The 16,595-nt window shown below is 39.4% G+C and overlaps 1 protein-coding gene across 3 annotated transcripts in view; it reads right to left on the bottom strand.

The window, feature by feature from the left end:
• The window catches only part of AHCYL2 (adenosylhomocysteinase like 2), a 210,576-nt gene that overhangs the window by 63,110 nt on the left and 130,871 nt on the right, over positions 1 to 16,595 (bottom strand). The window contains exon 1 of one of the 3 annotated variants that reach the window (XM_025379985.1): positions 828 to 1,345. The exons of the other annotated variants lie outside the window; for them this stretch is intronic. Coding sequence (XP_025235770.1) covers positions 828 to 884 — 57 coding nt within the window. The 5' untranslated portion in view covers positions 885 to 1,345. Of the gene's footprint in view, positions 1 to 827; positions 1,346 to 16,595 lie in introns of those variants that run through there. 3 annotated transcript variants of the gene reach the window in all.

Here is a 16,595-nt window from a genome sequence, read left to right as displayed (position 1 = left end):
AACACTAAAAAGAACCTGAAATATGTTTTAGAGAGTCTAACTAGTTTTCCATAGTGGGGAAACACAAACCTGTAAACATAAACCTGTATAGGTTGTAAGAAATCAGGCTAAATCTAGAAGAAACTATTTAGAAACATAAGGATGGTTATTGTTTTTAAATTAAAAGTTGAAATTCAATCCAATATAATAGGTTTATATGCTAGTTCTTATGAACAAATAAGTCCTTATTATCATTATAGTAAAACTACTGATCAGGCAAATATGGTAGTCTGAAGAACTGTACCAAGAGGGCTACAGTTCCTGCCTTAGAGAAATATATATATAAAGGATAGCTGGGGGGAAAATAGGAAAATGTTGTGACTGAAGGGAAAAATACAGGCAGGGAGGGGAGAAATATTTGAAATCTTCTCAGACTTGAGAGAGCACCATTTCTGTAAGTTCTGTTTTTGTTTTTTTCTCATCATTGTTCTTTTTCTTTACCCCCAGAGAAACAAACGAAGCGTCAGGTTGAAAACAGAAGTGCAAAACAGTCACAGGAAACACAACCCATACATCATACCAGCAGCCGGAGGAAAGCCCCCGCCCAGCAGAGACAACCAGGCAACAAGCTGGGGCCACGCAACTCTCATACCTTTCCCAGCTTCGCAGATAATTAAGAAACAGCGGTGACCTAGTACCTAGGAACTAATCAGAACTTACAGTAATAACTTTTTCCAACCACGGATCTTGGTAGGAGCTTCTTACAGGTGATCCTTGTCACCCGGCAAAAATAGTTGCCTCTCATTATCAAGAAACAGAAGGAGAAACAAAACGACCAGAGAACTCACCATCCACTCAGGCATGTGAAAAGCTGAGGTGCCCTCATTACTGTCCCACTTCTCCATAGTGCAGGCTTGGGTAAGATATGTCCTGAAGCAAAAGGGAAAGCTGGTTTGGAAATACCGGGGTTATCTGAGTGCCCCAAAGCAGACCCAACCCTAGTGAGATTCAGTTCACAGTGGCTAGAGAAGCTGCATCCCTTTTCACAGCAGCCCCCGATTCAAATCAAGAGCATTAGTCAACTGCCTGACAACCCCTTACTGGCCGGCTTCAAAGCCTCTGTTTCTGATTTCAGAATCAGGGCTGATGCAAAGTGCTGCACCCAGGCACTGTGCCTCTCTTCTCACAGGGCACTCACTGTTTAATACTACCCAAACACTACCCGCACCTCCCCAGTGGGGACTTTCTGCAGCATTAGTTGGACTTCCTTCTTTCCCTGTGTGTGAGGCACTTAGGAATTCTCTCCCACCCTTCAGGACACGTCACTGGAGGTGCGGATACCAAGATCAATAAAGACTGAGGTAAGGAAGGCACTCCCATTTCTCAAGAGTTGCTTGATTTGGATCAGTAAACAGGCGTTTCCTTGAAATCAAGAGCTCCTAGGGCTTTCAAGTTTAAACAGCTATGCAGAAGCTCCCCATCTGCTCACACCAGGGGTCTGGCAGCAAAATGTCACATATCTCAAGTTAGTGTCTTATTGCATGGGAAGTTCGGATGGAGCCTAGGAAGATCTTTTTCAAAATCAGAACTTCTTAGAAGCTCTAAGAAAGTTCTGGGACGACAGCTCCCTCTGCTGGCTCCCTGTGCTACATACACGAAGGCCTCAGGGCTCTCAGCTACAGAGACACAGGTGCTGATTGCAAAGTGGCTTCACTGAGGCTAGTCAGGAGCCCCCACAGTGTAGGTTTAGAGGACAGCCAGGGTTTCCAACCAAGACTAGTGCTGCCTCAAAGTCCCTAACCAACGCTGGATTTTATACACAGGTCTGGTTTCAGGAAGAAACAGGATGCCAGTGCAGTAGCCCTGTACACTATCACCTTAAAGGACCTCCGAAGTTGTTTCTGCTTTATGTCTCCATACCAACTGCCTCCTTGCTGCACACTTCAGAAGTTTGGAAATAAGACATAACTAGAAAAAAGGTAAGCTAGCCTATCTCACCTGCTTAGTTCATTCCTAGAGTATATTATCCAGTAAGAGTACCACAGGTTTCAGGCATGAAGGAAGTCTAACAAGATATGCCTGCTTTGGTCCCTTTAAGGACCAGGACTCTTTACAGTGTTAATTCCCATTGAAGAGGATAGTTTCTCCACAGCTAACAGTGACAATATTATAATTATGATTATAGGTTCTGTGAAAGGAAAACATCTTGGGCCCCCAAAATCACTAAGCCAAAGGGAAAAGTCAAGCTGGAACTGCTTAGGGCAAACCTGCCTCCGATTCTATTCAAAATCGCCCCTCTGCTCACTGAGATAAATGCACATCTGATTGCCTCCTTTGAAGAGGCTAATCAGAAACTCAAAAGAATGCAACCATTTGTCTCTTATCTGCCCATGACCTGGAAGCCCCCTCCCTGCTTCCAGATGTCTTGCCTTTCCAGACTGAACCAGTGTTCATCATACATATGTTGACTGATGTCTCCTGTCCCCCTAAAATGTATAAAACCAAACTGTGCTCTGACCACCTTAGGCACATGTCATTGGGACCTCCTGAGGCTGTGTCTTGAGTGCATATCCTCTAACCTTGGCAAAATAAGCTTTCTAAATTAACCGAGACCTGTCTCAGATGTTCGGAGTTCACAGTTCATTTCCCTGTAGGGCCTTCACTAGTTAAGAGGATGGTTCTTTGGATTTGGAATGGAGGGGAGGAAGGTAATATCTACAGAAGAGGTACTGTAAGATGTCAGAGAGGGCGGAATTCAAATGAATGGCCAGAGGTTTGACTGGAGAGAAAGGAAGGTGAAAACGGGGACTGTTAAACCAGGGTGCATTCAGAGGTATCAAGGGATCACAGGGAGGGTGGAGAGCAGGCGAAATAAGAACAGCAGGGGTAGACGTAAAGGAAGCTGTGGTCTTAGAGGAGCTATGGAGTGAGGCGATTTGAGCGATGTCAGGGCAGAGGATGATGAGATGCAGGGAAGATAAGGCCCACTGAAGTCAGAGTGTCAACTCTGATAAAGTCTTAGCTCCTAGCAACCTCTAGTTATTGTCCTCTGGTCTTCTTTTTAACCCAGAGAACTTCTTAAAATGAGAAGTCGCATCTGTTGCCTAAATTGCCAATGGTGTATTTCATCTGTGCTTTTTTTTTTTTTTTTTTTTGAGACGGAGTCTCGCTCTGTCGCCCAAGCTGGAGTGCAGTGGCCAGATCTCAGCTCACTGCAAGCTCTGCCTCCCGGGTTTACACCATTCTCCTGCCTCAGCCTCCCGTAGCTGGGACTACAGGTGCCCGCCACCTCACCGGGCTAGTTTTTTTTGTATTTTTTAGTAGAGACGGGGTTTCACCGTGTTAGCCAGGATGGTCTTGATCTCCTGACCTCGTGATCCGCCCATCTTGGCCTCCCAAAGTGCTGGGATTACAGGCTTGAGCCACTGCGCCCGGCCCCATCTGTGCTTTAAACGCAACACGTCTACAATCAAAATTACTGCTCCATCTTTCTCACTCCCCTCCAAACAACACTTCTCCTCACTTTTCTATTTGTGTTTGTGATGCCACTGTCCTCAGGCAACCATATATGAAACCTCAGGCACCTTTGATTTTCCCCTTTTCCTTAGTCCCCAGAACAATCAGTTGGATATTATTTCTGCGCCCTCCTCCACCAAACCTTTCATCTATCCCTTTCTGTTCATTTTCACTCCTCTTAACCCTCTACAAATCCTTTCCCAGAAGACTATCCACTTCATATATATATACACACATATATATGTCTATATATGTGTGTGTATGTATATAATGTGTATTTTTATTGTATCCTCCAGGTAGACTGTATTATCTGCTACTTCTTGAATGTAAACACTACAGTATGGTGACCATGAACAGTGGTTTTGGAATCAGAGTTAGGTTAGAATCCTGCCTCTGCCACTTATTTGACCTCTCTATATAACTCCAATTTCCAATTTGTATGGTGGAAATAATAACAGTCACCTACCTAACAGGACTGATGCAAGGATTTTAAAAGGGTACATACTCTAAGGCGTTAATGGTAGCTCTTAATTATGTTGTTATTATGCTGTGTTCTTTCCCACCTCAATACCTTTGCTCGTGTCATTTTCTCAAATCGAAATGCATTCGTTTCTGCCTTCACTTCCATCATCTTCACTTTTTCAAATGTTTAAAGGAATGATACTTCTACCATGAAACCTGACCTTAAAAAAGGAATCTCCCCTTCATCTAATATTGTTCTTTGGCTATATCACTATTCTCACCATTCCTCAAATTATAGTTCCTATGTATGTGTGTTACCCCTTGTTAGTCTCCATGCTCTTCAGTGGCTTAGCCTACTTTGATTTGCCTACAATACCTGGGATATAGTAGGTGCTTAGCAAATCACCAAATTTAAAATTTCTGTATGCTGTACATGTACTTTATTATACTTTGGGGGCAACTTGCATACTCTATTCAATATGTTTATGTCCATTTTATAGAAGAAGGAACACTGTTTTATATTTATAGGGGCTTAGTTATACTACTGACTATAGCTATATGACTTACTTGACGATAAGTCCTTAGTAGGGTTTTAGTCCTTAATTATACTATCTCTTCAGGAACATATAATCCACTTTCCATTGCTTGACCTGCACCCATTGTAATCCATTTTGATCGGCATTATAATGAAACTTTTGGAACAAATTAAGGCCAAAGGTCTATTTTATGGCTAGAGTGAAGCCCAACCCTTAGAATATTTCAGTGATAAGAAAATTACTAGATCATATTGATAGTGTAGGCTAGTGTGGTAATAACAACAATAATTTTAAAAGTAAAGGTAAAAGAAGCTGGGCGCAGTGGCTCACGCCTGTAATCCCAGCACTTTGGGAGGCCGAGGCGGGCAGATCGCCTAAAGTCAGGAGATCGAGACCAGCCTGGTCAATGTGGTGAAACCCCGTCTCTACTAAAAACACAAAAATTAGCCAGGTACAGTGTCCCGCGCCTAAAATCCCAGTCACTCAGGAGGCTGAGGCAGGAGAATCACTTGAACTTGGGAGGAAGAGGTTACAGTGAGCCGAGATCGTGCCACTGCACTCCAGCCTGGGTGACAGAGTGAGACTCCATCTCAAAAATAAAACAATTTTTTAAAGTTAAAAAAAATTTTTTTTAAATTAATATTCTATTAATTTTTCTATTAATTTTTAAAAAGAGAAAAAAATTAATATTCTATTCTATTCTATTCTATTCTAACATAACAGGGTCTCACTGTGTCACCCAGGCTGAGGTGCAGTGATATGATCATTGCTTGATTTCCTAGGCTCAAGTGATCCTGCCACCTCAATCTCCCGAGTAGCTGAGACTACAGGTGTGCAACACCACACCCGGCAAATTTTTAAATTTTTTGTAGAGATAGGGGTCTCACTATGTTTCCCAGGCTTGTCTTGAACTCCCAGGAGTTCATCTCAAGTGATCCTCCCGCCTTGGCCTCCCAAAGTGCTGGGATTACAGAAATGAGCTACCGTGCCCAGCCTATTTTCTCTATGTAATGATTTATTAAATAAATAGAAGATGACGACCTTCATGGTAGTGTTAAACCATAGAAAAAAATGACTTTTAGAGAAACAAGATTAAAAATAAAAGAATAGGCCAGGCTTGGCAGCTCATGCCTGTAATCCCAGCACTTTCGGAGGCCGAGGCAGGTGGATCACCTAAGGCCAGGAGTTTGAGAACAGCCTGGCCAACACGGTGAAACCTGTCTCTACTAAAAATACAAAAATTAGCTGGGTGTGGTGGCGGGTGTCTGTAATCCCAGCTACTCAGGAGGCTGAGGCAGGGAGAATTGCTTGAACCCGGGAGGCAGAGGTTGCGGTGAGTGGACATTGTGCCACTGCTCTCCAGCCTGGGCAACACAGCAAAGACTCCATCTCCAATAAATAAATAAAAGAATAAACACAAGTAAAATATATCACTTTGGCAGGCTAAACTAAGTGTTGTTTTTAGTTATGACTTTTTTTGTTTCCTTACTGTAGGTTTTAACTAAAATAGACTATTGAACACTGCAACCTCACTACATCTTTCTGCAACAATTCTGAAATGGAAATAAAATAGTAGCTATTACATTTGAGAACTGAAGGCCTATTAACTGACAAGGACTGTGTAAGGCATAAGGAATAGGTATAAGTACTAGTTATAAATTTGTTTCCAATATAATTCCACTTTACCATAATGTGCCTTAGAAGACACACCTATAGCCAGGGCAGGAGTGAGACCACTGCATATGATTATATTACCCTTAACATGTAGGTGAGGAATTGGCAACTTCAAAAGAAAAGTTATGCAAACTGTATCAGCTCCTGCAGCTCTCTGTTGTAGTCAAATTCATAGAGACAGAAGGTAGAGCAGTGGTTACCAGGGGCTGGAGGGAAGGGAGAATCAGGAATTGTTGTTTAATGGGTATAGAGTCGCAGTTTGAGATAATGAAAAAGTTCTGGAGATGGATGGTGGTGATGGTTGCACAACAATGTGAATGCACTTAATTTCACTGAACTATTTACTTAAAAATGGTTAAAGTGGTAAATCTTATGTACATTTACCACAATTTTTTTTAAGTGGTTGTATTGGTAATGGTAGTGGTGGTGGTAAGATATAGATGAAAACCACAATGTGACACCATTATCTAGAAAGGCTAAAATGACAGAGACCAAAGGATGTGAAGCAACTGGAATACTGATATCTTGCTGGTAGGAATATAAACTAGAACAAGTATTTTGGAAAATTGTTTGACATTATCTAGCTGAACATATGCATACCCCATAACCTAGCAGTTCCACTCCTAGATATATATCCAGGAGAAATATTTTCATATGGGTACCGAAAGACATACAAGAATGATCATAGCAACGTTAATTTTTATAGTCCCCAAGCTGAAAACAACCAAAAAGTCCATAAACAGAAAAAATGGATTCAATAAATTGTGGCCGTTCATGCAATGGGATACTTTCCCACAATACAAATAAAACTTCTAGTAAGTGCAACAAACTTGGACAATTCTTAAAAATACATTAAGTAGAAAAAAAAGACACTTAAGAATAAATATTTTATGATTATACTGGTTTCAAAAATAGGCAGAACTGATCAGTGGTGATAAGAGTCAGGACAGAAATTACCTTTGGGGAGGAGTGAGGGTAACAACTGATAGGCCACCTATGAGAAGGCTCTAGGGTACTGGGAATGTCCTAGTTTCTTGTCTGTGTAGTGGTTGCATAGGTTTGTTAACTTTGGAATTTTATCAAGCTGTAACTTTTTTATTTGTGTACTTTTGTAACTAAGTTATGCTTCAATAAAAAGTTTATTTTAAAAAAGAATATAGCGAGAGTACACATTCTACATTCATTTAATGGCGTTATGTTTCATTATTTAACCCCCACCTCCAGGTCAGTGATAAAACTGAGGGCCCGGAATGCAAATTCCTTCCCACTCTTATTCTTGTTGTTTTGAAGTTTAAAAACAAGTTTTCAACTTTAAGTTTGACTTCTCTTTGACAACAGCCTTAGCTAGAGGTGCTAACTATGCAGCAAACTGAACCCTGACCTAAGTGGAGCTCTAATTAGCTGGGACAGGGAAATTGAGAATTTAAGTCCATACTCCACTCCTGGATTCTACAGGTCTTAGCAGGGAGTAGAGAAGGTAGCTTGGTGACTGCTTTAGAATACTGTAATCTTTGAATTACTTAATTGTTTATTTGAGAAACACTGGATTAGTCAGTGGCAAGGAGGTACATTTAGTTTATACTAAGCATAATTTTGTTATAGTGATGTTTCTATTTATAGTTTTGTTAATTTTTACTCATACCCTGTTATCTTTTCCTTCCTTTTACTCTTCAGGTACCTGTTCTATATTTAATTCATTTTAGGCTTTGCCCTGAGCTAGCTAGCTATTCTTTTTTTTTTTTTTTGAGAAGGAGTTTTGCTCTTGTTGCCCAGGTTGGAGTGCAATAGCATGATCTTGGCTCACCGCAACCTCTGCCTCCTGGGTTCAAGTGATTCTCCTGCCTCAGCCTTCCTAAGTAGCTGGGATTACAGGCATGTACCACCATGCTTGGCTAATTTTATATTTTTAGTAGAGACGGAGTTTCTCTATTTTGGTCAGACTGGTCTTGAACTCCTGACCTCAGGTGATCTGCCCACCTCAGCTTCCCAAAGTGCTGGGATTATAGGCAAGAGCCACCACGCCCAGTCACTATTCTTTAAATCATATATTCATCTAGCACATATTCATGGGTTGTTTACTGTGTTAGGGACTTGGAATACAAAAATAAGACATATAACTTCTGTCCTTAGATTGCCTGCAGTACTAGTGTGGAAAGAGACAAATGATCAACTATAGTATCAATGCTGACATGTACTGTGATAGAGATCAGTCTGGAGATTATTCAGTAATTCGTGTAATTGATTCTTAACCTAGACCAGGAACTAGAAATGTCTATTGAAGGAAATTACAGCTAATCTATAAATTTTGAAAGACGTGTGTGTGTGTGTCTGTGTGTGCATGCATATGCCTATGTGTGCTTTCGTTTAGAGTGGGAAGGTTAGGGAATGTAGAGAGCCAAGGCTCCAGAGATATGCAGAGGCCAAGTCATGAAAGGTCTTGTACATCATCATGCTAAGGAGTTTGGATTTTATTTTGAGGACAGTAAGGAGTAACTGGGGTGATATAAACAAGGAAGTGATATCGCATGTATAAATGGAATTATCTAGGTAGACTTTTACTTCTCAAAGTGGTGTCCCAGCTGTACTGTCATCATCTGAGAGCTGTTCAAAATGTAGAATTTTGGGACCTACTCCAGACTTTCTAAATCAGAATGGGCATTTTAACAAGATCTTCACATGATTTATATGCACATTCAAATTTGAAAAGCACTGATTTAGACAGATCATGATGATGGTCAGGCTTTATACAGCTGGTCTGAAGAAGATACGACAGATTGCAAGAGATACTACGGAGTACATGTTCTTCCCTCTATTTGGAATACTCTTCTCAATTCCCCTCCAACACATACCAGGTAACTCCTGCTTATCCTTTACCTTTCTCCTTAAATGGAGCTTCTCTGATGCCACAGCCCCAATACACATAATTGGTGCCCTTGCCATATAATCCCATGTGCTTATATTATCATTTCTCACACTTTTATGTACTTATTTAATTGCCTCTTTCCTTGTACTGTAAGCACCACAAAGACAAAGGTCATATTTCTGTGGTACTTGGCACATGGTAGGCACCCAATAAATATTTGTGATTTGATTAAATGAATAAATTCATCATGTATAAGAATAAAAAATGGATTTAAATAAATGAATTCATCACGTATAAGAAGAGAAAATGGATTTGGGTATGTTGGAGAGAAGGATGTACATGCTATAATTGTTAACAATAATAGTTATTTTATATATGTGTGTGTGTTTATTTATTTATTTTTGGACACCCGGTCTTCTTCTATCTCTCAGACAGAGTGCAGTGGCATGATCATAGATCACTATAACTTCAAACTTCTGGGCTCAATCCTCCCATCTCAGCCTCCCCGGTAGCCAGGACTACAGGCGCACACTACTATGTCGGGCTAATTTTTTTTTTTTAAGAGATGGGGTTTTGCTATGTTGCTCAGACTGAATAATAGTAAATTTTACATAGCACTAATAAGTTCCAGGTAGTAAGTGCTGTATCCATATTAATTTATTTGATTATCCCAGTAATCCTATAGGATAGATACTCAATATCCCTATTTTACAGATGAGAAAACTGAAGCACAAAAAGGATAAGTAATTTGCCTAAGGTTATGTTATTGTAAGAAGTGAGATTCAAACCAGGCAGTTGAGTACTGCTCTGCTGTATCTAGTTTTGGACAAAATAGCTTCCTGGTGCTTAGTGTTTTATATGTATTAGTTATTTAATCTTTATAAAAACAATGTGTACAAGATACTATTATTCTGATTTACAGACAAAGAAACAAAGGTTCAAAAAGGTTGTGTAGCCTGAGGAAACACAGCTAGTAAGTGCTGAAACTGGCCTTCAAACCCAAGTCTATTCAACTTTAGAAGCCTATAGTCTTTACCTGTAATGATGATGCTTCCATGCTGAGTCAAAAAAATACCTGTGAGGTATGAATTTTAGATTACTGAGGAACTGAGAAGTAAGATACCTAACATCATTTAGGTTGTGAGATAGGGAGAAGGGCTCAACAATGCCAGTGTCTGTGGTAGCACTGGCATTTTGAGTTTGAAGGAGTAAGGGAGATTTAAGGTCCAGCAATTCCAGTCAGTCTCATACTTGACCACATTGAGCTTTGAACTCAGGTGGTTAGGAACTTTAGCTTCCATAATAAACTGAAACTTAAGTGACTAAGGAATAGTTATTGGTTTTTTTGTTTTGTTTTGGTCTCAGAGAAACCAAATGGATTGGAAATATTCAATGTCAGAACTGGAAGGAACCAGTTCTAACCATTCATAGTTCACTCTTCCTTACCTCCTCTCCTTTTATGATAAGGAGACTGAAGAAGGGTAATTAGGTGATTTGCCAAAGTCCAATAAAACAAAGCCAGGAAAAGAAGACAGGGTCACATTCTTGTATTCCTTGCCTTATGCCTTATCTCTAGGTTCCAGATTCATCACCTTTTGATTAAAACTGTTCTGCCATTGTAGTAACATCTTTACTACCTGGTTGTGTTTTAGCTTTGAGCTCTGAAAAGATTAACTTTTTGTCCCTTCCTCTTTGGCCCTAAGCACACACTCACTGACTTCAGATCATCCGGCAGGCCATATGCCCTCATGCCCTCATTGATGATGATACTATCGAGTCATCACTTGTGGGAATACAACTGGCACAGAGGATTTTGAGCTGTTTTTGGAGTTAAGATTCTTCTGAGCTGTTCACATACTTGGTCAATTTTTCTAACTCTTATAGGTGGAACCATACAATCTATCTGTCCTTTTGTGACTGACATTTCACTTAGCATAATGTTCTCAAGGATCCTCCATGTCGTAGCATATGTCAGAATTTCATTCCTTTTTAAAGCTGAATAATATTCCATTTTATGTCTATACCACATTTTGTTTATCCATTCATCTGTCGATGGACATTTGTGTTGTTTCCAGCTTTTGGCTATTGTGAACAGTGCTGGTATCAACAGTGATGTGCAAATATCTATTTGAGGCCCCGCTTTCAATTCTTTTTTTTTCTTTTCTTTTCTTTTTTTTTTTTGAGACAGAGTCTTGCTCTGTCGCCCCAGGCTGGAGTGCTGTGGCACGATCTCGGCTCACCTCAAGCTCAGCCTCCCAGGTTCACGCCATTCTCCTGCCTCAGCCTCCCAAGTAGCTGGGACTACAGGCGCCCGCCACAATGCTCAGCTAATTTTTTGTATTTTTAGTAGAGACGGAGTTTCACCATGTTAGCCAGGATGGTCTTGATCTCCTGACCTCGTGATCCACCTGCCTCGGCCTCCCAAAGTGCTGGGATTACAGGCGTGAGTCATTGCGCCTGGCCCACCAAGCACATTTTTATATGCTTATTGGCTATTTGGACATCCTCTTATGTGAAGAGTCTTTTAAGTCTTTTGCCTGTTTTTCTATTGGGTTGTCAGTCTTACCTTTACTGATTTGTATGAGTTATTTATATATTCTGATTTTAGTTCTTTGCAGTTATAAATCTTGCAAACAACTTCTCTCCCTTTGTGGCTTGCTTTCCCACTCTTATTAATAAAAAACATTTTCTTTTGAAATAATTTTAGACTTAGAAACACTTTGTAAAAATAGTACAGAGAGTTTCCATATGTACTTCACCTAGCCTCCTCTAAGGTTAACTTCTTGTAAAATCACAGCAATTATCAAAACTAAGACATTCACATTGGTGCAATACTATTACCTAATAATACTGTTAACTATCAACTAAACTGAAGGCTTTAGTTGGATTTCACCAGTTTTTCCACTAATATCCCTTTTCAGTTCCAGTATCCCATCCAGGATCCCACATTGCTTTTGGCTGTTCTCCTTGGTATCCTCCAATCTGTGATAGCTTCTCAGTCTTTCCTTGTCTTTCATGACTGTGAAAATACAAATGACTGAATCCCAAAATAACACTATGCATTGATTTAAAAAACTAGCAAACCTATGTTTGTTATCTATTCATCTCTTTGGATTTTTAGTAGAGTATAGGTACCAGCCTTTATATATTAAAAGACAACAATTTTTAAAATCAGCTAATTCAATTTCTCATTTCAAGGATAAAGAAGCCAAGACCTAGAGAAATGAAATACCTTGCCAAGAGTCTTACAGTACTCTTTTTTTCCGTGGATTTTATGTGGAAGGTGATACTCTTCTTCTCTGTGACTTTTGACAAACTTTTGGAGTATCTTAAAGGCCTTAAGTATTCAGAGACCCTCCCTTCTTAATCAACATGAACTAAGGATCTCTGTTTCCATTGGGAGATCAACAGGGCCTACACAGTTCCTAAATTGTTGGTCTGGGTTTTCTCATTTTTCTGGAATGAGGATATATTGCTCTTATATTGAGAAAAAAGAAGTATGTGGTAGACAAAATAATGCCCCTCATCAAAGTTGCCTATGTCCTAATACTTCTTTCCTTTGTAATGGAAGGGAAAAAAGGAATAGACACAGGCAGCTTTATAAATTTGGTTATAATAAGATGAAGGAATTAACATCTAGAGGTTTCCCTGCACACACAATGAATTATGAGATGACATCAATTATAGGGAGTAGGGTGGAAAGGCTGTAGGAGAATTGAGGAACATGAAGAGACAGTGGTTTATAGTAATTTAAAAATAGATAACTAGCAGCCACTGACAGTTTCTAAGTAGGGCAGTAATATCTCTGCAGAATGTGATAAAATATGCTTAAGGAAGATAGTTTATTACAGTGTAACTCTTACATTCAAGGGAAAATATGGCTGAAAGAAATGAGAGCAACTTTAAGGTCAACCTTGAAAATGGTTAAAGTCTGGATTTCCAGATTATCACTATATGAATGAAAAAGAGGGAACAAACTTGAGAAATCGTATAAAGGAAGAATTAGCAGGATCTAGACAAAGGTTTGAATGCCGAGTTGAAGGAGAGAAAAGTTCCTATAATATATATGTGAGTAGCCCCTTTCAACATAACACATTCAAATTTCATGTATCCAGCAATTTATATCATTACCTTTTTTACATTTGTGATAAAAAACCACTATGATTATTTCTCTCTACCTGGTACTTTTCTGCCAGAAAGTTCTGACTGCTTTCCAAAATACTTTACCTTTTAACCTTTCCCCATTGAAGTCAAATAGGGAATATTCCAATTAGTTCCAAAGCAAATCAATCAAACTTAACCGTAATTAGCAAGCAGATCTTTTTACATCCAAGGGTAAAATACTGTCTACTTAAGAGGCAAAAATTGTCCTAGAATACAAACCTTAAGGGAGACCTGTCCTCCAAATAACAACTAATTCTCTAGCAGCCAATTTCTGGAAGTTGTGTTGATTAATGAGCTAATATCTGTGAAATACTTTAAGATCCTCCGAAATAAATATATAAAATACATTGATTCTTATTATTTGAGGTAGTTACATTCTATAAAGTTGCCGTGAACACTAAATTTGCCAACACTGAACCACTGCTCCTAGGAAAAATACAGGGTTAGGTGCATGCGATTCTCAGCATTTGTGTCAACAGATGATCCTGTTTTATGTGTATTTCTGTTTAAAGACATCTTATTTCATATATTTTTGATACCTTATCATTGAACCCAGAGCCAACAGCACTATAACTCATGTCTGAACTAAGCTGATCTAAAACACATTTTCTCAGTAAGACACATCACAGCCTTTTTGGGCTTGAGAACACTAGACAACACTTTACCATGACACCTGGGGACCATTTTACCCAGTGCAATCAATAAAACAAAGTACAAAAATTCAAAAATATATGGCATTAAACAGATTACGAACAGGAGACTTGTTTACAGTATGAGGGGTGAAACAGGAAGGCAGACCATTGTCATGTTTGACCTCAGCTCTGTAGGTCTTCTTGAAGGTTTGTATTCCAGGACAATTTTTGCTTCTTAATGCATGTCAGGTGACACAAATTTTTCACCATTCTGTGCATGTCTATGACCCCAAAAGGATCAGGGGTATTCATTTGGGGTTACAAATAAATTTTACTGACTAGGCAAATTTGCAAATATGGAATCTGAAAATAATGAGGATTGACTGTGCTGCTGTGTTCACTCACTCTGGATGATTCCAAGGCAAATTTCCTCTAATATTAAAGGTCATGAGCCAATTCTTTCCTACAGGAGCTACAAATCCCTTCTGTGAGGTCCATAAATCACTTCAACTTTGCTTCTAAGTGCAGTTCTCTGCAAGGTAAAGATTCTCTAGTCAAAATCTTCTGCCAAGTCTAGCAGTGACAGAGAAAGTGGAAGGGAATTCAATCTATCTTCTTAATGCAATGCTGACACTGTAGTGTTAACCAGAGTCTATGTTCGGTTGCAAGAGCAAGTCTTACTCAATGTCATCCACAGTGAAGACCTGCAAGGGACCATAAATAGGCAGACTACCATTACCAAATGGTCATGCCTACGCCTGGACTGTTCTGCTGCTGAAAACAACCCAGATACACAGACAGGTCAATACAACCTAGTAATCCTGTTACATTTCCTTACTCAGCCCTTTCTTCTTGTCTTCATACCAGCTGTCATAATGTTCTATACTTTTCTTAAATGTCCAGCTATAACATCCCTTACTCGCAGTATATTACTTCTACTCTTATTTTACAGAAAAAACTAAAATCATTAAATGGAAACAATTTATTTTCTAACTTCTTGATGATACTCAAACCTATAAACTTCCCCACATCCATCTTCTCCTATCTCCCTCCTGTTTTAATGGAAGATTCTCTCTTCTCATCAAAATCTATCCTTACACCAGTGCTCTGGATCAAATTCTTTTTTCACCTTCTTGGGGACTGCCTTCAATGCCAAACTCCTTGGCTTTCTAAACTTACTACAGTATATCCACAACTCTTCACCTTCCATTCAGTCCTCAATCTATTATGTTCTGTCTTGTCTTGCCAATCCACGGAAATTATTCATGCCATGGTTACTATGTCCTCGTTGCTACACCTATTGGATACTTCTCAGGATTCTGACATAGTTATTAATATTTCTTCCTTGAAAGACTCTCTTCCTTTGGCTTTTCTGATATTATACTCATATTTCCTTTGATCTCCAAGATATCTTCATTCTCAGTTTCCTCTGGGCTTCTTTTTTGGTCCCTCAAATATGGGAATTCTTGAAGATTCTATTCTAGTCTCTGTGTCCTCTTCCATCAAATCTTCCTCTTACCTGTATCCATGGCTTCATTTACTATTAATGTACAGGTAATTTCTAAAACTCTGTATCTATTAATAACATCTCCCTCTGAGCTTAAGTTCTAGACAGAGGCCTACTAGATGACATCACTCTATAATATTCCTATAGGCACCTCCATCTTAACACATCTAAAGTTATTTGCTTACTTTTATCTAATAAGCAAGATAGATTAAAAAATTAAGTAGATGAAATAATTAAATTTATGCTAAGTGTTATACAGGAAATGACCAAGAGGCTAAATAAGGTATAAAAGGAAGAAACTACCTTAGACAGAATAATCAAGAAAGGCAGTTTTAAGGTGATAACATTTGAACTAGGACCAAAGGGATGAGAGAAAGCTTGCTACATGAAAGAAAGAAAATAGTAATTGCAAAACCCCTGATGTAAGAAAGAACTTGGCATGTTTAAGGAATAGAAAGATGACTTGTGTGGCTGGAATTTAGTGAATGAAAGGGAGAATGAGGTTGTAAAGAATGTAAAGAATGGCCGGGCATGGTGGCTCACCCCTGTAATCCTAGCACTTTGGGAGGCCGAGGCAGACGGATCACATAAGGTGAGGAGTTCGAGACCAGCCTGGCCAACACAGTGAAACCCCGTCTCTACTAAAAATATACAAAAATTAGCCAGGTGTGGTGGCAGGCACCTGTAATCCCAGCTACTCAGGAGGCTGAGGCAGGAGAATCGCTTGAACCCGGGAGGCAGAGGTTGCAGTGAGCCAAGATCACACCATTGCACCCCAGCCTGGGCAACAAGAGATAAACTCCGTCTCAAAAAAAAAAGAATGAGGAGGTAAAGGCCTAAACATGAAAGGCCTTATAAGCTAAGGAATTTGAATTTTATTCTATGTATAATGGGTATTGTTAAAGGATTTTAAGCAACGGAGTGACATGAAACAATTTCTATTTACATCTGCTGCTGTGTGGAAAATGGATTAGACAGGCAAGAAGGGAAGACCAATCAGAAACCTGATGCAGTAGATCAATGCAAGATGATGGTAACCTGGAATAGGCTGATAGCAAAGGTGGAGAAAAGCAGGCAGATCTGAGGTAATCTTGACAGCAGAACTCACAAGACTTGCTAACGGATTGGAAGTAGGAGGTGAGGAAAAAGAAATAATGACTTCAATTCTAGTCTGAACAACTGGGTTGGAGGTGATTTACTAAGATGAGAAAAATTGGGGCAGGGTGAAAGAGAGAAAGTTTTGTGGGAGAAATAAAAAATTC

This window comes from Theropithecus gelada, chromosome 3 (genome assembly GCF_003255815.1).
Source record: "Theropithecus gelada isolate Dixy chromosome 3, Tgel_1.0, whole genome shotgun sequence".
Classification (NCBI taxonomy): Eukaryota; Metazoa; Chordata; class Mammalia; order Primates; family Cercopithecidae; genus Theropithecus; species Theropithecus gelada.
Note: the sequence above shows the minus strand (reverse complement) of the source record. Positions and strands in the feature narration are given on the sequence as shown.